This window comes from Cornus florida, unplaced genomic scaffold (assembly GCF_030987335.1).
Source record: "Cornus florida cultivar Cherokee Brave unplaced genomic scaffold, ASM3098733v1 CherokeeBrave_3.0.0_Hap2_Chr08, whole genome shotgun sequence".
Lineage (NCBI taxonomy): Eukaryota > Viridiplantae > Streptophyta > Magnoliopsida > Cornales > Cornaceae > Cornus > Cornus florida.
The window spans coordinates 14,264,393-14,290,150 of record NW_026775578.1 but is presented as its reverse complement, the minus strand read 5'-3'; the positions used below and the strand labels follow the sequence as shown (position 1 = coordinate 14,290,150).

The window sequence follows — 25,758 nt, the reverse complement described above, 5'->3', positions numbered from 1 at the left end:
GCCTGCTCTAAATGACTTAGAGCTGGTTTTAGGTCCCTAAGAGCTGGCTCCAATGCTTCTAGAGCTGGCTCCCCCTCTTTGGGAGCCGGCTCTAAGGTTTTGGGAGACTGCTCTCCCTCCCCTTAACAGCCCTCGTTTGTTTCAGCTTCGTCTCCTTCAACTCCGGTGATGTTCCAGCCATCTGCACTGTAATAAATTCTTGTTCTAACATCTAATTAACCTTCCAGACTAACTACAAGCCATCCATATGCATCATTAATCTCAAATAGCAAAGCTCAAACACATAAACAAAAAGAACCAAACAAACAGAGACTTTAAGAATTTTGTGAAACAGCTTCATTCAACGAGTCTAATTATCAGTCAAGCATACATAAACATTTGTTTAGGCATTTATTTAAACTCCTAGAGTCCATCTAAGCATGCATATATCATAAGTTTATGGGAAAGAGAAGAACAGATACTTGCCTTTGAGACTTTAAATTAAAATCTCTAACTGTCGTCTCTATCAACTCCGGCAACGTCGATTGTATTAAACGACCTCTGCTGCTCCTAGTTCAACCCAGTAGCATACACCAAACTCCCCTTCGTGACTCTGCTTTGTGAATCACCCAAGATCATTCTCCGTTTACCTCTGTATCTTTCTGTTTTAGGTGAACAGTCTGTTTATATGTGAACAGACTAAGGTTGTATTTATTTCAAAACCTTAAGCCTAATGTAACAACATATTTATAGACTCAGTAAATCTATAACCCTAATCCTAATACACTCTGGAAAAGAACCGACTAACGCTAAGTCGGCAATACGTAAAACCATAACCCTAACTTAAGATCCAATAATTTAAAACAATTTAAATAATTATAAACAGTCAACCAGTTACATATTACTAAGGCAATTAATTTAAATAAATTCAAATAATATAATTAAAACAATCTATCAAATAATTAAATTAAAACAATCTCAATTCAGCTATTCAATTAAATACACACAAATAATAATAAATCAATTTAGCAAATAAAACAATTAATTTAAACAAATAAGTCTAATAATTAAATAAAAAAAATAAAAGTGAATTACAAATTAATATTGAAAATTAAATTTTCATTTTATCCTTTTGAAAACTAGGGGTATTACAAAATATCACAAACTTTTAGACCCACAGATTTGTAGTTTTTAGTGCCTGGCCCTCTTTGGATCGAGGAGATAGATCCATCTGCCATAGAGGAAGATAATCACATAAAAATTTGTTTACATGCACAAAGAAGATTGCATAAAGTAAATAAGAACAAACTATAAGATGAATTAAAAGCTAGAGCAACAGTTATTTTTCACAAGAAGATTTGGTTGAAAACTAAATTGCACATTGTTTAGCACTGTATATCAAATGAGCAAGTTGTATCGAATAACAATATGAAATTTTCCTTTTTTGGATAACTTTTTAAATGTTTTAAAGGAATTCAACAAATAACCTTGTTTTTACATTCCCATGGTGATTCAAATGCTTAACCGTCCCCCGCAATGACGTGGGTTTGAGTCCCAAAATCAGCCTATCTAAGAAATTGGAGCAAGACTGTCTACCATTCACCTCTCTCAAACCCTGTTAAATGCAAGAGGCTTATGTACTGGTTATGCCATCCATCCTTTCCCCCTTCCCCTCCTTTTTTTTTTTAATTTTATTTTTCTCTTTCAATTGTGATTCAAGTAATGCCATTGGGTTATGCAACAAACTATTGTCATCAAAACCACTGTCAAACAAATGAACCGAATTACATAATGGTCATCAATATTCGTTATAACATCAGGAACCATCCATAAAAGAAATCCATCAGAGTGTTAGACTTGGGATTGAAAAAAGGATTCAACACCATCACAATTTGGTTATTTTCAATATGCCTGCAAAAACTATCCCCAGTTGTTTTGACTGGCATTGGAAGCTACTAAACACTCTAATAATACCCACTCCCAGAACATAATTGTAGATTAGTAGTTGATGTTGCTTATAAAATAAAATTCCTTGCTATACCAGAAGTTTGACTCTGTTATCAAATCTCAATCACATTTTAATTCAATCTCTATTCAATTTCTATTATGAAAACAAAATTCAATTCAAGATGGGGGGATGATTCAAGTGTAAAATTCTCCATGCAAACCTACTTTCAGCCGTCCAAGGAGATGGAGCATGCTTAAAACCATCATAAAATTTAAGTGTTCGAGTTAATTCCTCAGGGAATGACCAAGGGGAGTGCGCCCAAGGAAACACCTACAAACAATAAGCTCCAAGCCATAAGAATCCCCTATACCCTCAAACTATCCACAAAGGCTACAAAATCTTCTACAATCCATCCCATTAACCCAACAAAAAAGAGAACGAAAAAATGGATGATTTTAACACCCAAATAGAAGATTCCTTCCGGATCTCCTATCTTGCTTACACCATATAAGCCCCACCAAATACAAAGTAGAATGTTCTCACCCTGTCCCTGACACCATCTTACTGTTCCTGTACTCTTTATCAATTCCAGCCTACTAATTAGGAGGCTCCATGCATCCTAGACTAATGACCAGACTATACACCTGTTGCAAGCCTCAATTAAACGTGGAAGCTGGTGAGACCCAGCTAACCAAAAAAGGAAATGAGCATGTCTAGGGACGGACCCAGGAAATTGGATGGGGGCCAAAAGTGAAATGTTTTTATAATTTCAGGGGGGGCAACACTAAAATTTCATTGGTATATAATTGTAATATGGAAAAATTTCTAGTTTTTTTTTTTTTTTTTTTTTTTTTTTTTTTTTTGAGGTGGAGCCTCTTTAAGTCCATCCTTGAGCATGTCCCACACATCCCTAGCCACTGCACAAATATAAGAGAAGATTATCAATTGACCCCTTATCCCCGTTACACATGCAATACCAATTTACCAAGATATGACGTCTCTTTCTCATGTTGTCAAATGTCAAACCTTCCCCAAAACAGCCATCCATCCATAAAAAAAAAACAGCTTTGAAGGGACCTTTGGTATTCCAAAATGCCCTCCAATGAATGGTAGACCCCAGAATATTTAGAAGCCTCCTTTAAAAAGAGCACTTCTCAAACACGTTACCAACCTTGCCTGAAATCTGCCTAAACCCATAAATTTGCCCCCTCTCCTACCACCCTCTGATGGTAAAATGCCACCAAGAACTCAACAATGTCTTCCATTCTCACAACCCTCCCTCCCACCCCCCAAACACCACACCACACCACACCACACCACACCACAAATCAACTTCCAAACCCCCTACCCTACTCCACCTAGGCTGTTGACTCCTTAGAACTCCAACCTTCCCAATCCTTCCCAAATTTGCTCTAAAACCTTCATCCAAAGCCCATCCATCTCCACCTCCAAAACGCCACCGCCATTTTCCTAAGAGAGCCTTATTGAACTGATCAAATCATTGGGTTAAAATCTTCCTTTGATCCATATAAGAAAAAGGCTGCAATAGCAAGTGATTCATACACATACTTCCAAATTATCCAGGAAAAAAGTTAAAATCACAAGGGGCTTATGTTAGCTGTCTTGCCTATCCAATTAGTGGCAAAACATCAACTTCATACCAAAATTTCATACTTTTCTAATAACAAACAATAATATCTAACCTCACAATGAGTCCCATTTCTAGGTTTATCATAGTAAGAACTTTATAGAACTACTTACCAAAAAAATGAAAAATCATAGAACTTTTCCGACCAAATGCTAAAAGTAATACAATTGCAATACGGTAGCTCTAAACATTAATTTTAAAAATACAAAATCATTTTTATTAAAAGATTTACATTAAATGTGTGTTTTGTTTTATTTTATTTTATTTTTTCCATTAAAGAGTTACAGTTTACATTAATAATCCAAACAAATCACATCTCCATTAAAGACTCTTTTTTTTTTTTTTTTCAATTAAAGAGCCGACATGTAATACCCCTAATTTAAAAAGGACAGTCTCGATATTATTTTAATAGTTTTAATTGCATTTAATTATTTAGTTGTTTTCTTGGCTAATTGTTTACTTGTTTAATTGATTTAATTATTTGTTTAAATTGAATTGTATGTGATGATGTGTATTTATTTAGGAATTTAATTGTTTTATTTTTATTTTATTTAATTTTTTATTTTTTTATATTTTTAAGGAATTGGATATGGATAGTAGTAAATGACTAATCAATTGGGCTCCATGGACTACTTGGATAATGGGTTTAATGGGTACGGATAATTACCCATGTATATGTATATTTAATAAATAAATAAATATTACACATAGATTATACGTAACATATATTTAAGTTACCTTTTTAGTATTTAAATTTTATTTTATTTTTATTTTTATTTTATTTTAGTTTGTCTTGGAATGGAAAAAGGATTAGGGTTATTTTAGTTGCCTATAAATATATATAACTATAGAGTTGTGAAAGAGGTTAGAAAATATATCACGTACTATATTTTAGAGAGAGAAAGAAGGAAGAGGAAGGAAGAGAAAAAGGAGAAGGAGGTTAGGGTTTTTATCAAATCCCTAAAGGCAAGTTTTAATTCTTCTCTTCTCCTTTGATTCATACCCTATGCATGCTAGATTAATTCTAGGTATGCTAAATAAATTAGTTGAATTTAATTACAAGGATTTATTTAGAAATTAATAATGAATTTGTGCTAAATTTTCATGTGTTGTAATATATTATTAATTTAGTGCGAAGTAGTTTGTATATAAATTAAGATTAAATCAAAGTTGATTTAAATATAGTGTTCGCGCCGAACGAGGAATGCTCTAAATTAATTAGTTTTGTGTATTTGTATGAAATCATTTTTGTGTATGTATGAATTAATTTTGTTTTCATGCACGCCGAGCGAGGAAACCATTGATAAGGGATTTCATAAAAAAATCAGATTGTGATATAATTGATAATGAGAATTTGTGTTTTTGTCCTGCACGCCGAACGAGAAAGAATAGCTTTAGGAAGGTTTCAGCTTGTTTCACGAAATTTGCAATTTAAGTTTCACTTTCTTTCCAAGACTTACACGCGGCATGAGGAAGTAAAGGTCAACTTAGAGCAATTTTATATTGTTAGAAATTGTTAGAAAGGAATCTGATATGTAACAAAAGTTAGTTATGCACTAAATATTTTAAAAGTTAAACTAATTAATGTTGGATATTAAACTGACGCCATTGTGTTCGAATGATGGATTAGTATTAAATAGTTATTTAATAGATTCATTAAGAATTGAAATACATGATTTAAGTTTACATGTTAAATATGAAATTTAATTGTAAAAGTATAAATTAATTATATGTTGTTGGATTAAATTATTTTAATCAATTGTTTAGATTTAAATTAATTTAATGAGTACATGGGGATGTACAATTTAGTTGAGATGCATGTTATTTTCTTGTGATGTAAATTAAATGCATGCTAATTAGAATTGATATTTTTACTCAAATAAATGCAAATAACGTGTATATGATTTATATCATATTTATTTGGATTATTAGATGTAAATATTATTTACATTATCCTTGGATTGGAAACTTTTATTTGGTTATGTTATGGATTAATGCACCATTATGGGATGGGGGCATATTAGGGACGGATTAACTTAAGAGTTAAGTCCTACCTATTTTTAATAAGGGAACAGATTAACCATAGTGTTAAGTCCTACTTATTCGTGTTAGGTCAATGGAATAGTTGAATGACATTTTATTAAAATAATAATTAGATAGTTTATTTTGATGGTTGGATAGAACGGATTTTAAATATATAATTATACGCCATGATATGAGCTTGAGTTTCAGGATCAGTGGTTAGGGTGCGTATATTGCCAGGGATGTGTAGCTAGATATAGTGTAGTTGTGTACCCTGGTAGGTTTAGGTACTCATGCCCACTATATGTGCGTTTTTGCATGTTGCCTATTATTCAGGTTGAGACAACTCTATAGTCTAGTGAGGTTCCTTTAGTGTGTATATATCTATATATGGACTATTTAGTTATTGTTGAATTAATTAGGATGTGTATGTGTATCGGGTCTCTGTTTGGGATGTAGTAGATTAGAACTTGTATGTGGGCCTGACCCACCATTATTTTTCAGGTGTTCGTCAGTTCCAGTCTTAGAGATTGTTCGTGCCGAGCAGAGACAGTCATTCACTCTTCCGGCTCTATGTAGGACTCTTCTACATGGTTTAATTATTAGTTTTTATTTCAGTTCAGTTATGTCAGTTAGGATATTATTAGGGGTCCACATTATGGATTCCCGAGTTGTAGTTTAATTAACTATTGGTATCAGAGGATTGAAGGATTTTAGTATGGGATTTTTAATTATTATTTATTTAAGGATTTTTGAAATAGGGATTTATTATTTAGTTTTCTTCAGCTTATTATTTATTTATTATTCTTTTTGTATTCAAATGCTTATTTAAATATTAATTGTTTAATATACTTTGTATTCTGTGCTCGGACTTGATCACCCGTGGCTCTAGAATCGAGGGGTATCATAGTTGGTATCAGAGCACTCCAGGTTCAAGTGTCTCTAGGGATCTATCGTTTTAAGACTTCCGCGTAGCGTATTCTTTTATTTAGAGCTTAAGATTAGGATTCGTTGTATTCTTTGCGGTTCGGTTAAATCGTACTAATGTCTGTCTTTCTATGTTAATAGAATAGTTAACGCTAGAAGAAGACGAGACAATCAGAGAAACAGGCAATGAAGGGAGGCGGCCCATAGGTAGCGTCAGGAGGATGAGGGTCAGTTCTATGAGGAGCATGAGGAAGTTCAGCAGACTTGGGATCAGGGAGGAGATCCAGAGTTTCCTCCTCATATCAATAACCTTATTGCTCGGGTTATAGAAGTAGGGTAAACACTGCACTCCGGAATCAACCTCAGGTACAGCCGGCATCGTTACCAGCACCGGTTGTTCAGACTGATACTTGGGAGAAGGCTAGGAGTTCTTTCATAAAGGGGAGCCCACCTGAGTTCACAGGCTCTACCGATGCGAGAGCAGCTCATCAGTGGAAACAGGACATCGAGCGACATCTTCGCTTGGTTTAGTGCACGGAGGTTCAGAAGCAGATGCTTGCTACCTTCAAGCTAGTTGGGGATGCACTACAGTGGTGGGAGTTAGTTACCATAGCAGAGGAGAGGATGGCATTGACTTACGATTAGTTCAGTGCACGCTTTGATGAAAAATATTTCCCTTATGCAATCAGGGCAGCCATGAAGACTGAGTTTCTTAATTTGCAATAGGGGAACATGACAGTAGCGAAGTATGAGCAGCAGTTCACACGCTTGTCTCTCTTTGCACCAGAGGAGGTGGATACAGAGGAGAAGAAGCGCAACAGTTTCGTCAAGGGACTGATGTGGTCTATCAAGAGAGCTATCACGGGTAGTCCAGCCTATACTACCTATCAAGAGAGCTATTTCGTCAAGGGGCTGACGCCGTTTTATAGCAGTATCAGTTGATCATGGATATCAAACAGGCCAAGGGTGAGAAGCGAGGTGACAGAGACTCTATTAATCAGTCAGCTGAGAAAGGGAATGGGAATGGTCACCGACAGAATGACAAGGGCAAGTTCCAGGGACAACAGTCTTGGAAGAAGCACAAGGGTGGATCAGATGCTCCCAAGGATGTGGCACCTATTCAGCGACAGCAGAATGGGGGACCACAGGCAGGACATGGTCAGCCACAGGCTAACAGACAGAGGAGGTCATTTGGTACTTTCCAGGGTAGTTGTTATACTTGTGGGGAGTATGGTCACACTTCCAGGCAATGTCCTACAGCCAGGCAAGGACAAAGACAGGGACAGAGACAGCATGTGTGTGATACCCCTCGGATCCGAGACACGGGTTGATCAGGCCCAGGCCCAAACCCGAGGGATATCAAACAATTAATATGTTATAACGAACACAGAATACAAAAATATGAGTTTAAGAATAAAAGTTTAAAGCTGAAAAGAAAACTAAAAGATAATCCTTAAATAATTAAATACTTAAATTTGATAAACCAAAAATCCATAATTTGAACAACTCGGGAATCCATCTCTAGTGGACCCCTAATAAAAATCTCACACTGAATGAAAGTAAAATGGAAGATAAAATCCGAATCCAAGATCTGGAAAGAAATCCTACATCGTCGGTAGAATAGAAGATCGTCTCTGCTCAGCACGAACAAGCTCAAGCTTGGAACTGACGTACACCTGAAAAATAGGAGTGAGTCAGGCCCACGAACAAGTTCTATCATACTACAATCCAAGCAGAGACTCGATACGCATGTATATACTAAATAGTTCAACAATAACTAACAATCCGCACATAAATATATCCACACTACTGGACTCTCGCTAGGCTATAAAGGGGGTTTCAACCTGGATAGAAGGCATCACACAATACGCACCTGAGTGGGTATGAGTACCTAAACCTAAACAGGGTATACCTCAACCTTCACAGTCAGCTACACATCCAACTGCATATACGCACCCTAACCGTCGACACTGAGACTCAAGCTCATGACACGGTAACATAAAAATATATCTAAACTCCATTTCTAACCATCCACAAGAAATCCAGTAAGTCACTCGGCGTATTCAACGAAATCCAGTAAGTCACTCGGCGTATTCAACCGTACCGACTTATATATATAAGGAGGATTGTATTTTATAACCCGTGCCCTTACTCCAAAATAGGTAGGACTTAGCAATTTGAGCTAATCCAAACCTAGTATGACACCGTCCCATACCGGTGCATACAATTCCATCCATCCAACAGTTGATAATGTATTGACAATTAAATAACAATATCAACAAGTCCCTACTAGGTATAGTAAAGTAATTATCAAACATGCTTTAATTAAACCAGTTGATAAACATACTGACCATATGAATGTCAATCCCAAGAATTCTAAACTAAGCATGATAAAGTAGTTTAACAGACATGCTTTAATTAAATCAACACAGAAACCATAACCTGATCACACCGGACTGTAACTGTATTATAACTCCATTTCCAGTTTCCATATAACCAATAGAGCATAAATAGATATTGTTTAACTCAATTCCATGACATGCAAAAATAACTATAAGTAATTTATCATACTTGTAGTTTTCTGTCCAACAAGTTTATGCACTCAATTTTACAATAAAATCTTAGCACAACATAGACTTAAAACATGTATATGTTTTTATACTTGCACAGACACATTCCATTAACAGTGAAATAAGCTTTCACAGAAACTTCTAATAACATTAAGAAATTTAATTAACCAAAACCATACCTCTCTGCAGAACACCTAAACTGATTCCATACAATTTTACCGTTAGATGCTCTGAGTGCAGCTTTATAATATTATGTTCTTGGCAATTTAAATTTACTCTAAAACATTTCTCATAGTATTTAATTTCCATTTAAAACATAGGAAATCAACCCCCATGAAGCCTTATCACTGCAATTGAAGAAAAAGCAAAACAGAAAATAAAACACCAAAGAGAACACCCATGGAGCAGACTCACCACCCTTAAATCTTTATCCCCACACCAGTCCACTGTTAAACCATTCATTAAAGTATTGAACTCTCTTAGGAAAAACTTAGAAACTTCATAACCAAGCCTCTGTCTCACTGAAAATCAAAAGAGAAGCCAACAGAAAGAAAAAACGGGAAAACAAAGAATGGAGCAGGCTCCAAAAACACTTGGAGCCGCCTCCAAGTCCAAAGGAGCCAGCTCCAATCCAAAAAAAGAGCCGGCTCTCTCCCTCCTCTTCTCCGTGTTCTCTTTTCCGACTTCGTCTACACCTCCGGCGCTTCACTGTGTAAGTTCCTAGAAACTATACCTAGATCCTAGTATGTTTCAATCCTTGTTTAGGTCCCTACTACATTGCTAAGATTGGTTTAAACAAAGAACTATACAGGCAAGTTTCAAGGTTATACGATTTAGCAGGAAAAACACATACTGTCACAATTAAAATTCGAACCATGAACAGGTAATGTTTTATTTTATTTTATTAGAACATGTAATTCATCCTGGAACTATTAAGTATGCAAAGAACACGAAGCTTAAGGGAGAGAGCAAGGATAGAACTTGTCTTTGAGACTTTTGTTCAAAATCTCCACGCCGTCTTCGAAGGTTCTCGGCAATTCCAACTGAAAAATTCCTCTGTTCCTCCTCTCTGCTTCCAAAGACGTACTAGGTTTATTTTTTTTAAACCCTAAACCACCATATAAGCCTATTTTTAACCTTAAACTATAAACCCTAATCCATGTATAATTCGGCCCATAAGTAATCCTAGGTTAAAATCATGCCGGCTACTTATGTGTATACCAAATGGAACTATATAAAAGTCACATAAAAACTATTAAATAAATGCATACCATTTAAAGCAATAATTTAAACAACTAATTACAACAACCAATTAAATAAACTAAAATAATTAATTTCAAATAAAACAAATAATCAAATAAATTCAAAACAAATAACCAAATAATGAAATTAAAAACCATTTATGCAAATAATCAATTAAACAAAACAAGTAGTCAAATAATAAATAAAAATCGCAATTTAAACAATAATTTAAATACCAGGACTATCCTTTTGAAATTAGGGGTATTACAATGTGCAGCAGGGGCAGAGGGCGCCAGTGCCTTTACCAGCTCCACAGGTTCCACGAATTCAGGGATAGACATATCCGGCTTTACCAACGCCGCCGCAACTGATAAGCGCCGAATATTGCATATTCAAGCGCCCTTAATTGCATTATTTAAGTCCAATGTTTGTTTAATTATGTAGATTACCTTCATATGCACGTTTTTGAGTATTTTCAGGTTCATTGGCCAAAAAGAAGCAAGAAGGATGCTTTGTGGAGTTTTGAACATCAAAGGTCACAATGCTGAATTTCTGGCAGCAGTGGAACCTGGACTTTGCTCGCCATTTTGACCTTGAAAACTCAAGAACTGGACTTCCCTCATAACATGACATATTTAGAGCTCTGAATCAGCTTTCCAAATCTTCAAGCGGTTCATCATTCGGAGTTCGGAGCAGAGAGTTATGATCTTCTTATCATAGGTGCTCAGAACTGCCTGGCAGCAATGAATTTCTGCCTTGCTCTTCAATTTCGACCAACCATCCTTGAGAATTGGATCTCCACCAAAACATGAAGTTTTTAGAGCACTGAATTAGCTTTCCAAATCTTTAAACGGTTCATCATTTGGAGTTTAGAGCGCAAAGTTATGGCCATTTTACCAAAGTAGGTCTGGGCGGAGCAAACCAAGCATAAGGCATTCTGGCCAATTTTCGAGTGCTCGAGGCCTTATTTCGAGTGCTCGAAATTAGGGCAGATTGCTTCACGAGATCAGCAGTGGAGTTAGGATTTTGCTCACCATTTTGACCCAGAAAGCTCGAGAACTGGACTTCCATCATAACATGAAAGATTTAGAACTCTGAATTAGCTTTCTAAATCTTCAAACGGTTCATCATTCGGAGCTCGGAGCAGAGAGTTATGGCCTTGTTACCAGAGGTGCGCAGAACTGCCTGGCAGCACTGAAGTACTGCCTTTCTCCCCATTTTCGACCAACCAGACTTGAGATTTGGGTCTTCATCAAAACATGAAGTTTTTAAAGCTCTGAATCAGCTCTCCAAATCTTTAAACGGTTCGTCATTCGGAGTTCGGAGCCCAAAGTTATGGCCATTTCATCAAAGTAGGTCTAGGCGGAGCAAGTGAAGCATGGAGCTTTTTACACTAAATTCGAGTGGTCGAGCCCCTATTTCGAGCACTCGAAATTTGGGCAGTTTGCTCCACGAGACAGCCCACTTGTGCTCTGAAATTTCCAACTTTGGATTTCCCTATTAATGAGGTGGTTGGGGATGTTTTTTGGAGGAGAGAGAGGGTTTTGTTGGAGGACAAAAGGCAACCAAAGGCCACACATTTCATATCCTTGAATTTTTGCAAGATAGAGGAGAGAGAAGAGAGCAAAGTGGAGGAGTTCTTGAAGCTTCAAGGAGGAAGCTCGAAAATGGAGGGGAAAGCCTTGCTTCTTCCTTCATCTAGGGCCACCATGGGTAACTAAACCTCCTCTAGGGAGGTGATGAAGCTCCATTTTGTAAGCTTTGCTTTGTTTTGATTTATATTTGGGGGTTAATATATGTATGTAATCCTTCCATGAACTAGAGCTCTTTATTTGATGTAATGAACTTCAATACCTATACATAATCATCTTGAGTTAAATATCTTGTCTTAGATGGTTTTTCTCCTATGATTATATTGCTACATTTTCATAGTGACAATGGAATGGAGTTTATGGAAGTGTTGTTAATGGCATGATATTTAGGAGATTTGATAATCTATTGCTTAGGATCTTCCTTTGATAGATTATTCTTGGATTCTATGTCATGTGCTTCTACTATGTGGTTAAGGGCTTGATAACTCTATGCTTAGTGAGTATGTCTAAGGTTACAACCTAGTTTAGGTAACCAAAACATGCAATGCTTTCATAGGTTATTCTTACCTATTGATTTCATAAATTTCTCGAAGGGAATGTAATAATTTGTGTTGTTGCATCCTATGGTTATACATATATGTTATTCCCCTAAGTAAATCATATCCTAGCATGCTTATTGATGGTTGTGGAGTCTCTTCCCTAGTCTCTTCTCTATTGTTCTATTTCATAATAAATTCCTTGCAAATTAGTGTTTTATGCACTTTGAATTCCTAATTTAAGTGACAACAAACAAAACCTTTATGAACACCCCCTCATCATTCTCGAAAGATTCTAGACACTAACGTTGCCGTAAGACTAGCGCAGTCGCAGTGGTTCGACTTACCCGACCAATAGCCCTATTTTACAATGATTCGTGCTATTGCGAAGGTTGATGTATAGCTGATCAACCGATCAATTTTTGGCGCCGTTGTCGGGGACTGCAAACGGTTTAGCGACCAAAGTTCTAGGGTTAATTTAGCTTGATTGTGCATATTGTGTTTTGTGAATATTTCTTGTGTGTTTTAACTATCTTTGTGTTGTAAGTGAGATCCTAGGGACTCGAAGCTCGCCGTGGGAATGCTAGCAAATTGTGAGTCTAGAGGACCCCAGGTAAGTCTCGTGACTTCTAGTTTCGAATTATGGATATTGTGCATGTGTTAAGCTTAGAAGTAGTTAATTTATTTGTGAAGCCCTTGTTGAGGCTATTTTTGTTTTACTATATTGCAAAGCATCGGTCCTTGTCATGGCCATTTATTTCCTATCTTGTTGATAATTGAGGAGAAAGGGATCATTGTATGTGGAGTTGATAATAAAGAATTATTGTGTTGATTATGTTGTGTGTTGTTGATGTTTAAGTCCTAGATGGAGGGTAGTTATCTTCCAACTCAATTCTACACACCACATGCGTTTTGTGCTTTTTGCTCTAGTAATACACATCATACAAGAGATTGTCTTCTAACGAGACAATTCTCGGATTTTTATCTAGAGCAACCAAATGCAAATTTCTCTGAACCGGGTAGTGATCCATACTTCAATGGTTATAACTCGGGTTGGGGAGACCAACAAAACTTCTTGTGGCATGAAATAGGAAATTCAACCCCACAATCTCATATGCAACCTTTTCAACCCAATGATCATTCTTTCCCGCCCTCTTCTCCTTGTCCACCGTCTCCATTGGATGAGCTAATTGTTGCTAACAAACAAATGATGGAGTCTATGCACACGCAAATGATGGACTCCAACAATCAACTATTGGCTTCCCTTGCTAGCATGCAATCCACAGTAGAGTCCATCAATCAAGTGGTACCAAATCACCAGTCCCAAGTTAGTGCAATGATAGATGACCAAATATCTCAAATTCAACAAAGGATTAATGCTAAAAATCATGAAGAGGAGGAAACATTTTCATTTGAATTTATGGCCAATCCAAAAGAAAATTCTATGAATGATGAGATTACTCCTAGTAACTTTCATCATGCGAATGATCAAGTGGTTATTACATGTGAAAATGATGAAATGGTGGTTGAAGATCAAATTGTTGCCCCACATCAAAATGAAGCAATTGTGGTTCAAAATGGGAAAAATAATGATGTAGAGATTGTCTACCCTACTCCTAAACAACCCCTAAATAATCCTTTACTTGATGCACCTCCTTCAATGGAGGATCCTCTAAAAGCTTGTTTGGCTCATTTCAATTATGAGGATTTTAATGTTGACAATTCTATTTCGGAGGTGAATTCTTTGCTTAATATTCCTCCACCCATTCACTCTCTTCCTTGGGCAGCATCAAATGTATCCTTCTCTTGGGAGCTTGCACCTCCTCTCATTCCTTTACTTGAGTTATCTCAAGCTATTGAGCCTGAGCCGCCAGATAAGTGTGAGGAGGATGTTGAAATTCTGAAGGATAATTGGTCGAGCATACCCGTGCTCAATATGGCCCTTCACAAGTCTTTGCTTGATGTGCCTTCATTTGATCCACCTTTCCCTAATCCAAATCAGCCCCATAGTCCAAAGTTCTTCATTGAGGATGAAGAGTGGATTGAGGTCTTTCCATTACCTCTTTCCAACTTTTGTCTTCAAGCTCTTTTCCTTCCGCTTCCAAAAGAACTTTCTTACTTAGGGAAGCTTGAATCTCTAGACAGACATGGTATATGGTAAGGAGGACTAATCGATCTCGGTGTGTCTAGCTATCGAGATTTTTGAGGATTAGTGCCTGCTCTAACTTCGTCTAGCTATCGACATTAAATTTAGCAACTCAAGGGAAGCAATTCTTTCAATTTCCAAGCTTCCTTCTCATTGAAATTGCTCGTGCCTTGCAAATTTTCTGGGAAACGGTTTAGAAAAGCCAAAAATTTGATTTTTCTTAGACCTTCTCAACTCTACTTTTCATTCCCGGAAGTCTCCATCGCTTTCTAGCAATTTCATTAGATTTTTCAAATGCGACTCATGTGCATATTTTCTCATTTTCAATGAAAAGTTTGAAAATTTTCTCAAAATTCTTCATGCATTTGAGATGATTAAAAAGTTAAAATATTGCAAGGTTTCAAAACAAAACTTTCAAAATTTCCCATGCATTGGAATAGAATGAATTTGCAAGTTTAAAATTTTCTCCAGAAATTTCATTCATGCATTGTGTGACGTTGCAAAGGTTTGAAAATTTTCTTACATCCACCCATGCTTTGTGTGATGTTCTGAAAGTTGGCAATTTTTCCATGCATTAGAAATTGCAAAGTTTGAAAAAAAAAAGAAAAGAAAAGAGAGAGAGTGCTTTCCAAATTTTCCATCCATTTGAATGAGAGGATGTTGCAACGTTTAAATTTTTCCCATACATTGGCTTGAATCCATCAACATTGCATGCATAGGAATTTCATGCTCCTCAAAAATTTTATCATGATCCGCAAAGTTCCTTGCTTGCATGCATTTCATGCATTTCTATATTTCATGCATGGTTGCATGCATTTCTCTGATGCATGCATTCCTCCCTATCCGAGCCCACTGCTCAAATTCTTTATGCTTCCATGTATTAATGATCTCATTCCTTGAACCATCCATGCAAGCTCATGCATGGCCATGCAACAGCATTCAAGCTCCATGCCGAGTGCTTTAGTTTTCAAGCTTCACTTTAATTTGGCTGCAATTTTTGAGCAATCCCATTCCCCATTTGAGTGCTCGCAGCTTTCAAAGCATCAATCCTAGCTCACTGCCTCAATTTAGAGCAATCCAATTTCCATGTGGAGTGCTTGAAATTCCTTACAGATGCAATCAAGGTTCAACACCAAAATTACGAGCTTACTGCCTTCATTTAGAGCACTCTAGCTCCCATTTGGAGTGCTCTAAATGTGAACCAATCTTGCATGCACTCACTGCCCAATTTTAGAGCACTCTAAATTCCATTTGGAGTGCTCTAAATTTTCAGCCCAACTTCCGCAGCTACTGCCTCAGAATCGAGCACTCGTAGGCCAAGCTTCGAGTGCTCGAAGCTTCACCATTTCCTTAGCCTGCTCGCTGCCTAATTGTCGAGCACTCTAGATCCCCTGTGGAGTGCTCGAAAATTGCCATTCCTCTCATCTCCAACCAAAGCTCCCACAACCAAAACCACCCTCTCATCAACCCAACTTTCTTCCTCATTTCTCTCAACCCAAGTAACCCCACACATCATGCAAGCACCCCTCGGCAAAACCAACCAACCCTCCCTAACCCCATAACCTCGCACACACAGCATTTTCTCTCTCTCTCCCCAACCATCCCAACACTCATCATACAACTCCTTTTCTCTCTCACCTCACCACCATCCCCTCATGCATGCCCATCATGCATGCTCTTCTCTCTCTCTCAACCAACATCACACACACCTCTCCATCCACTCTTCACCACCCGGCAGCTTCACCCTCACCACCATGCAATCTCCACTAACCCGTCCCTCTTAATTCATCCCACACTCCAAGCCACACCTCTCGGCCACCCTCTCATCACCCACAAACCATCCCCACTCTCGGCATCCACCCCCACACCAAACAACCTCACAGCCCACACAACACCACCCCAACCCTCATCTTCTCAAGCATGCAGCAGCAACCCACAACCCCATGCCTGCAACTCATCCACACTCCAAACCATCACCTACCTTCGGCACACCACCTTGCACACACTAAACTAACCCATCACCAAGCCACCACCCACAACTCCACATACCAACCCACCTCACAAACCATGCTCGAACTCCACTAACCTGCACACCTCTCACTCTCGGCAACCACCTCAACCATGCAAACCAAGCATCAACCAACCTCACAACACCCTACCCTCTCGGCATCCACTCCTATCTCCCTCCTTCAACCCATTCCACCATGCAACCTCAATCAAACACCAACACCACAATCTTCTCTCTTCTCCAACCCACAACCTCCTTTAACAGCATGCATGACATCCCTCTTAACCATCCCTCTCCCTACCAAGCCACACAACCATGCCCCCTCATCTCGGCAACTCCCATGTATGAACCCAAAACCAACCAACCTCCACCTTTTCTCTCTCTCATTCAACACACCCAATCACCAATCTCTCTATCTCATCCACCATGCAATCCTTATGCAACCCAAGCAACCCACACCTCATTTCCCTCAGCTTCCAACACCAACCCCACCCTCTCGGCATCTTGCATGCACCATCAACTTCCACCACCTCAACCCACAAACTAACCTCTCGGCAACCCCTCATCATCCTCAACCATGCATGCCTTCCACGGCCACCCTCCCAACACAATCACAACCATTCACATCAACACCATGCATACACCAACCAAACCGACCACCACCCCAACCTTCACCCCTCTCTCATTCACCAACCAACCCTCACACAAGCCTTCTCTCTCTCGGCATCTACACACACCAACACCATGCAACCCCCATGCATGCCCCTCTCGGCATCTTCTTTTTTCCCAACCATCCAACCAACCTCACCAAACTTCCTCACCTCACCCCACCATGCATGCCACCATCTCTCTCTCGGCACATTCACTCCCTAACCACCTACCATCCTTCACACTCAATCAACCCCACCTTCAATTCCTCCACAACACCCTCATGCATGCCATTCGAAAAAAAAAAAAAAATAGCACACTTTTGGCATTCTTTTGCTATCCATTTTACACTTGTGGCTAATGTCTGCATTTGTGTTTTGTTTGGATTTTTATCTTGCACTACAATTCAGGTTAGTGTTTTTAATTCTGTTTTGATTTTTCTTAAGAGCTTATGCTTTTACATGTGTATATTAGTTGTATTTTGATAGGTCTTCATATCCAAGTTTGGGGGACGCCGTTGCGCACTCACATGGCTGAACATCTACGTCGTCGTCACTCCACTTGGTATTATTGTTCCTTTCCCCCCTTTTTGCTCTTATTTTGATTTACTTGTCTTCTCACATTGAGGACAATATGACATTCAAGTTTGGGGGTGCATTTATGCATTTTTGGTTTCATAATTTTTGCTAAGCAATGATAGTATAACTTGGAACTTGTCGGAGACAAAACATATGTTTAATACCTTGTGTATAGAAGCAATGGACATTTTTGAAAATAAAGAAAAATTTGAGTTGAAATGATCATGTGGATTCAAATTAGTCTGTATAAATGTCTCAATTAGATTCTTGCTGGATTTGACACTCTTTTAAGCTTCACAATGCACAGATGCACATTGGAAACTTAACTGTGAGGCATGCAACTTAATCGACCTTGACCTTGGCCTAGTTAATCTGATTTGATGAACCTAATAGATGAATATCTTTGGCATGATTTAAGTTGTCTAAAAAAAATAAAAATAAAAAAAAACACTGAGAAAGAAAGAAAAAATGACCAGTTGACGTTCGTAGCCTTTCCAACTCGAGCTATTAAGCCCTTTGGAGTGTCTCTTCACTTAACACCCTGAAGCCATCTGGTTTGGGAGTTGTTGGCCTAACGCTTGCTACAAGGGTTGGTTAAAAAGCTTAAAGGACTTTAACATTGCACGGTCAGTCAAAAAAATTGTAATAAACATGGTTCGCTAGAGTTCGTAGCCTTTCCAACTTGAGCTATTAAGCCCTTTGGAGTGTCTTTACACTTAACACCCTAAAGCCATCTGGTTTGGGAGTTGTTGGCCTAACGCTTGCTACATAGGTTGGTTAGAAAGCTTAAGGGACTTCAGCATTGCACAACCATCTTATGTTTCACTTCTGAGTTACAATAAATTGTCAACAAGCAACAAAAGTTGTCTTGTAAATAAAATCATGCCTTAGGGACCTCATTTAAAAGGGAATTCAATGATTTGAAAACTTGTGCTTTGGAATTGGAAAAGAAAGTAAAAGCCGCATGTTGAGAATCCAATTCACTTTCACTGAAGTTAGAGTTGATTTTCATTCAAGAGATGATAATTGAGTTATTTATATAGTTTATGATGTTGATACATACATGTTGAAATGTGTTTAGTATCAATGCTTCATAAATGCAAGGTAGTCTTCCCAATGACCCCATCTCCAGTTCTTTGTTGTTTCAAATTGTATTTGAGCTATGTTTGCACTTCATTTCACCATGGATGATATTTTTGTGGTAGCATGCCCATGGTTGTATTTTCATTGAAGTATTCATTTTGGTTTTGCTAAGGGACTAGCAAAATGTAAGTTTGGGGGTGTGATAATCGCCGAATATTGCATATTCAAGCGCCCTTAATTGCATTATTTAAGTTCATTGTTTGTTTAATTATGTAGATTACCTTCATATGCACGTTTTTGCGTATTTTCAGGTTCATTGGCCAAAAAGAAGCAAGAAGGATGCTTTGTGGAGTTTTGAACATCAAAGGTCACAATGCTGAATTTCTGGCAGCAGTGGAACCTGGACTTTTCTCGCCATTTTGACCTTAAAAACTCGAGAACTGGACTTCCCTCATAACATGACATATTTAGAGCTCTGAATCAGCTTTCCAAATCTTTAAGCGGTTAATCATTTAGAGTTTGGAGCAGAGAGTTATGATCTTCTTATCATAGGTGCTCAGAACTGCCTGGCAGCAATGAATTTCTGCCTTGCTCTTCAATTTCGACCAACCATCCTTGAGAATTGGATCTCCACCAAAACATAAAGTTTTTAGAGCTCTGAATTAGCTTTCCAAATATTCAAACGGTTCATCATTTGGAGTTCAGAGCGCAAAGTTATGGCCGTTTTACCAAAGTAGGTCTGGGCGGAGCAAACCAAGCATAAGGCATTCTGGCCAATTTTCGAGTGCTCAAGGCCTTATTTCGAGTGCTCGAAATTAGGGCAGATTGCTTCACGAGATCAGCAGTGGAGTTAGGACTTTGCTCGCCATTTTGACCCAAAAAGCTCGAGAAATGGACTTCTGTCATAACATGAAAGATTTAGAGCTCTGAATTAGCTTTCTAAATCTTCAAATGGTTCATCATTCGGAGCTCGGAACAGAGAGTTATAGCCTTGTTACCAGAGGTGCGCAGAACTGCCTGGCAGCACTGAAGTACTGTCTTTCTCCCCATTTTCGACCAATCAGACTTAAGATTTGGGTCTTCATCAAAACATAAAGTTTTTAAAGCTCTGAATCAGCTCTCTAAATCTTTAAACGGTTCGTCATTCGGAGTTCGGAGCGCAAAGTTATGGCCATTTCATCAAAGTAGGTCTGGGCGGAGTAAGTGAAGCATGGAGCTTTTTACACTAAATTCGAGTGCTCGAGGCCCTATTTCGAGCACTCAAAATTTGGGCAGTTTGCTCCACGAGACAGCCCACTTGTGCTCTGAAATTTCCAACTTTGGATTTCCCTATTAATGAGGTGGTTGGGGATGTTTTTTGGAGGAGAGAGAGGGTTTTGTTGGAGGACAAAAGGCAACCAAAGGCCACATATTTCATATCCTTTAATTTTTGCAAGATAGAGGAGAGAGAAGAGAGCAAAGAGGAGGAGTTCTTGAAGCTTCAAGGAGGAAGCTCAAAAATGGAGGGGAAAGCCTTGCTTCTTCCTTCATCTAGGGCCACCATGGGTAACTAAACCTCCTCTAGGGAGGTGATGAAACTCCATTTTTGTAAGCTTTGCTTTGTTTTGATTTATATTTGGGGGTTAATATATGTATGTAATCCTTCCATGAACTAGAGCTCTTTATTTGATGTAATGAACTTCAATACCTATACATAATCATCTTGAGTTAAATATCTTGTCTTAGATGGTTTTTCTCCTATGATTATATTGCTACATTTTCATAGTGACAATGGAATGGAGTTTATGGAAGTGTTGTTAATGGCATGATATTTAGGAGATTTGATAATCTATTGCTTAGGATCTTCCTTTGATAGATTATTCTTGGATTCTATGTCATGTGCTTCTACTATGTGATTAAGGGCTTGATAACTCTATGCTTAGTGAGTATGTCTAAGGTTACAACCTAGTTTAGGTAACCAAAACATGCAATGCTTTGATAGGTTATTCTTACCTATTGATTTCATAAATTTCTTGAAGGGAATGTAATAATTTGTGTTGTTGCATCCTATGGTTATACATATATGTTATTCCCCTAAGTAAATCATATCCTAGCATGCTTATTGATGGTTGTGGAGTCTCTTCCCTAGTCTCTTCTCTATTGTTCTATTTCATCCTAAATTCCTTGCAAATTAGTGTTTTATGCACTTTGAATTCCTAATTTAAGTGACAACAAACAAAACCTTTATGAACACCCCTTCATCATTCTAGAAAGATTCTAGACACTAAGGTTGCCGTAAGACTAGCGCAGTCGCAGTGGTTCGACTTACCCGACCAATAGCCCTATTTTACAATGATTCGTGCTATTGCGAAGGTTGATGTATAGTTGATCAACCGATCAGCAACCTCAAGGACAGGCACCGCAGCAGTTACATTATGGCAGGGTGTACAACCCCATGCCACAGAATATGCAGGCACCTCAGGCTGTTGAGGGTAAATTTCCTATTCATGGTTTACTTGGACGTGTTTTATTTGATGCGGGTGCTACACACTCATTTGTAGCTAGGTCATTTGTTGTTTTGTCTGGGATGATGACTCGGGTATGCAGTAGACCACATGGAATTTCTACACCATTAGGCAATACAGCCATTCTTCATGAGAGTGATGGGCCTGTGACACTAGATATTGGTAGACTCAGATTTTTAGCTAATCTATTGGTCATGAACATGCACACTTATGACGTGATACTTGGGATGGATTGGTTATCGCATTACCATGCCCAAGTTAATTGTTATGATAGGTCAGTTGTTTTTACCATACCCGGTCAAGACATGTACGTCGTCGCTATGCCGCGTTCTAAGGGGGTCACTAGCACATATTTGTTTCATATGGAGGAGGAAACAAAGGAGGGGACTACTGTATTATTGGATAACATACCAATTGTACATGATTACCCAGATGTATTTCAGGAGATTCCAGGGTTGCCGCCTAGTCGCGAGATCGACTTTGTGATAGACTTAGCTCCAGGCACAACGCCTATTGCTAGTGCACCGTATAGGATGGCACCAGTGGAGATGCGCGAGCTAAGGGATCAGATTCAACAGCTACTCAGCTAGGGTTTCATTCACAGGAGTACTTCACCCTTGGGAGCACCGGTTTTATTTGTGAAGAAGAAGGATGGTTCGCACCGCTTGTGTATAGATTATAGGGAGTTGAACAAGTTTACTATTCGTAACAAGTATCCTTTGCCCAGGATTGATGACTTGTTTGATCAGTTGAATGGAGCTACTTATTTCTCTAAGATTGATCTGCGGTCTGGATATCATCAACTTCGGGTTCGAGAGCAGGATGTTCCGAGGACAGCGTTTCTCACTAGATATGGATCTTATGAGTTTTGGGTGTTGTCATTCGGGTTGACTAATGCACCAGCGGTTTTCATGGATTTAATGAACAGAGTCTTCAGGGCTTACTTGGATCAATTTGTCATTATCTTTATAGATGACATTTTAATTTACTCGAGGTTAGAGGACGATCATGCTAGACATCTTCGGATAGTCTTACAGACACTTCGTGAGCACCAGTTGTATGCCAAGTTTGAGAAATGTGAATTTTGGCAGCGGGAAGTGAAATTTCTGGGTTACGTGGTGTCAGAAAGGGAAATAGCGGTGGATCCAGCCAATGTTTCAGCAGTGGTTGAGTGGGGACAGCTTACATCACCTACTGAGATTTAGAGTTTTCTCGGTTTAGCAAGATATTACAGGAGGTCCATCCAGGGGTTTTCAAAGATAGCGGGACCACTCACTCATTTGACTAAGAAGGGTGTACGGTTCGTGTGGGATGAACATTGTCAGAAAGCTTTTGATAAGCTGAAGACTAAGTTGACTTCTGCACCAGTTTTGTCTACCCCACAGAGCGAGATAGAGTATCTTGTGTACACAGATGCTTCGTTGCAGGGGCTTGGATGTGTTTTGATGTAGGAGGAGCGACCGATTTCGTATGGATCTCGAAAGCTTAAGCCTCACGAGCTTAATTATCCAACGCATGATTTGGAGTTGGCAGCGGTGGTCTTTGCCTTACGTATTTGGAGGCATTATCTGTTGGGTGAATCCTTCAGATTATTTAGTGATCGCAAGAGTCTGCAGTACTTGTTCACTCAGCGAGAGCTGAATATGAGATAGCGCCGATGGTTGGAGTTTGTGAAAGACTATCATTTCTCTATCTAGTATCATCCAAGGAAAGCGAATGTGGTGGCAGATGCACTCAGTCGTCGACCTGTTAGTAGTCTTTCTGCTCTATTTACTACTGAGTGGGATGCTTTGAAGACGGTGGATGAGTTGTCGGATGTTTTCATGGCTTGTATGGTAGTTACACCTTCTATCATTCAAAAAGTGTTGAAGGCACAACTCACAGATCGGCAGTGCATTGATAAAGTTGCAGAGATAGCTTCCGGAGAGATTCCATTCTACTATGTTGGGGCTGATGGAGGTTTGAGGTACAAGGGACGGTTAGTGGTACCTTCTGCTGATGAGTTAAGGAAGGATGTAATGACTGAGACTCACCACTCTGAGTTTTCGGTTCATCCAGGAGGTGACAAAATGTATTAGGATATGAAGCGACAGTTTTGGTGGGCAGGTATGAAGAGGGACATTGCTCTATTTGTCTCACGATGTAGTACTTGTCAGATGGTTAAGATTGATCATCATAGGCCGCCAGGAGCTCTACAGCCACTGCCGATACCAGCGTGGAAATGGGAGAGCATTTCTATGGATTTTGTGGAGGGATTGCCTAATTCGTTCAAGAATCACAATTCCATTTGGGTCATCGTTGATAGGTTAACCAAATCAGCTCATTTCTTGCCTATTCGCACTGATTTCACTTCGGAGCAGTTGGCGAGGCTTTACATTTCGGAGATTGTGAAGCTACATGGTATTTCATTGTTTATTATATCGGACAGGGATTCGAGCTTCGTATCTGGATTTTGGAAGAGTTTTCAGCAGGCTTTGGGTACAGAATTGCATCTTAGCACTGCTTATCATCCTCAGACTGACGGACAGACTAAGAGGGTGAATCAAATCATGGAAGATATGCTTCGGTCCCGTGTTCTTGATTTCAAGGGCTACTGGGAGGATTATTTGCCACTTGTGGAGTTTGTTTATAACAATAGTTTTCAAAAGACTATTGGTATGGCACCATTTGAGGCATTGTACGGTCGACCGTGTCGATCGCCTGTTTGTTGGATGGAAGTTGGAGAGAGCAGATTCTTGGGTCTTAAGTTCATTAAGGATACTTCTGAGAAGATTGCTCTTATTAGGGATCGTATACGCACTGCCCAAAGTAGGCAGAAGAGTTATGCGGATCGTCGTACATGTGCATTGGTGTTTCAGGTTGGGGATCAGGTTCTACTCAAAGTGTCTCCAATGAAAGGTGTAATGCGCTTTGGGAAGAAAGGGAAGTTATCACCACGGTTTGTGGGTCCATTCATGATTATCGATCGCGTTGGAGCTGTAGCTTATCGGGTAGCACTTCCAGATCATTTGGATCGAGTCCACAACGTGTTTCATGTTTCCATGTTGCAGAAATTTTTACGCGATGAGGATAGGTATCAGCACATAGATGTGGGTGAGATTGAGTTGCAACAGGATGCAACATATGTGGAGCCAACGTGTCGAATTATTGACCGCAAGGATCATGTTCTTCACAATAAAGTCATATCGTTAGTACGTGTCTAGTGAAATCACCATAATGAGGCTGAGTCTACTTAGGAACAAGAGGATGTCATTCACTCACAGTTTCCAGATATAATGGAAGATGGTAAGGGCGAATTTCGAGGACGAAATTCTTTTTATTAGGGGGGAAGAATGTAATATCCCTAATTTAAAAAGGATAGTCTCGGTATTATTTTAATAGTTTTAATTGCATTTAATTATTTAGTTGTTTTCTTGGCTAATTGTTTACTTGTTTAATTGATTTAATTATTTGTTTAAATTGAATTGTTTGTGATGATGTGTATTTATTTAGAAATTTAATTGTTTTATTTTTATTTTTATATTTTTAAGGAATTGGATGTGGATAGTAGTAAATAACCAATCAATTGGGCTCCATGGACTACTTGGATAAGGGGTTTATTGGGTACGGATAATTACCCATGTATATGTATATTTAATAAATAAATATATATATATATATATATATATATATATATATATATATAAGGAAAGTCCTTAAATAATAATCTGATATATATTTATATATTATATATAAAAAGGAGTACACATAGATTATACGTAACATATATTTAAGTTACCTTTTTAGTATTTAAATTTTATTTTATTTTTTTTTTATTTGTCTTGGAATGGAAAAAGGATTAGGGTTATTTTAGTTGCCTATAAATATATATAACTATAGAGTTGTGAAAGAGGTTAGAAAATATATCACGTACTATATTTTAGAGAGAGAAAGAAGGAAGAGGAAGGAAGAGAAAAAGGAAGAAGAAGGTTAGGGTTTTTATTAAATCACTAAAGGCAAGTTTTAATTCTTCTCTTCTCCTTTGATTCATACCCTATGCATGCTAGATTAATTCTAGGTATGCTAAATAAATTAGTTGAATTTAATTACAAGGATTTATTTAGAAATTAATAATGGATTTGTGCTAAATTTTCATGTGTTGTAATATATTATTAATTTAGTGCGAAGTAGTTTGTATATAAATTAAGATTAAATCAAAGTTGATTTATATATAGTGTTCGCGCCGAACGAGAAATGCTCTAAATTAATTAGTTTTGTGTATTTGTATGAAATCATTTTTGTGTATGTATGAATTAATTTTGTTTTCATGCACGCCGAGCGAGGAAAC

General features: G+C 38.2%; 1 protein-coding gene across 1 annotated transcript in view; it reads right to left on the bottom strand.

Moving 5' to 3' along the window:
• LOC132269753 (uncharacterized) overlaps positions 1-25,758 on the bottom strand; it is a 32,205-nt gene that overhangs the window by 2,126 nt on the left and 4,321 nt on the right. The window contains exon 3 of the mRNA XM_059771004.1: positions 17,023-17,217. Coding sequence (XP_059626987.1) covers positions 17,023-17,217 — 195 coding nt within the window. The remainder of the gene's footprint in view (positions 1-17,022; positions 17,218-25,758) is intronic.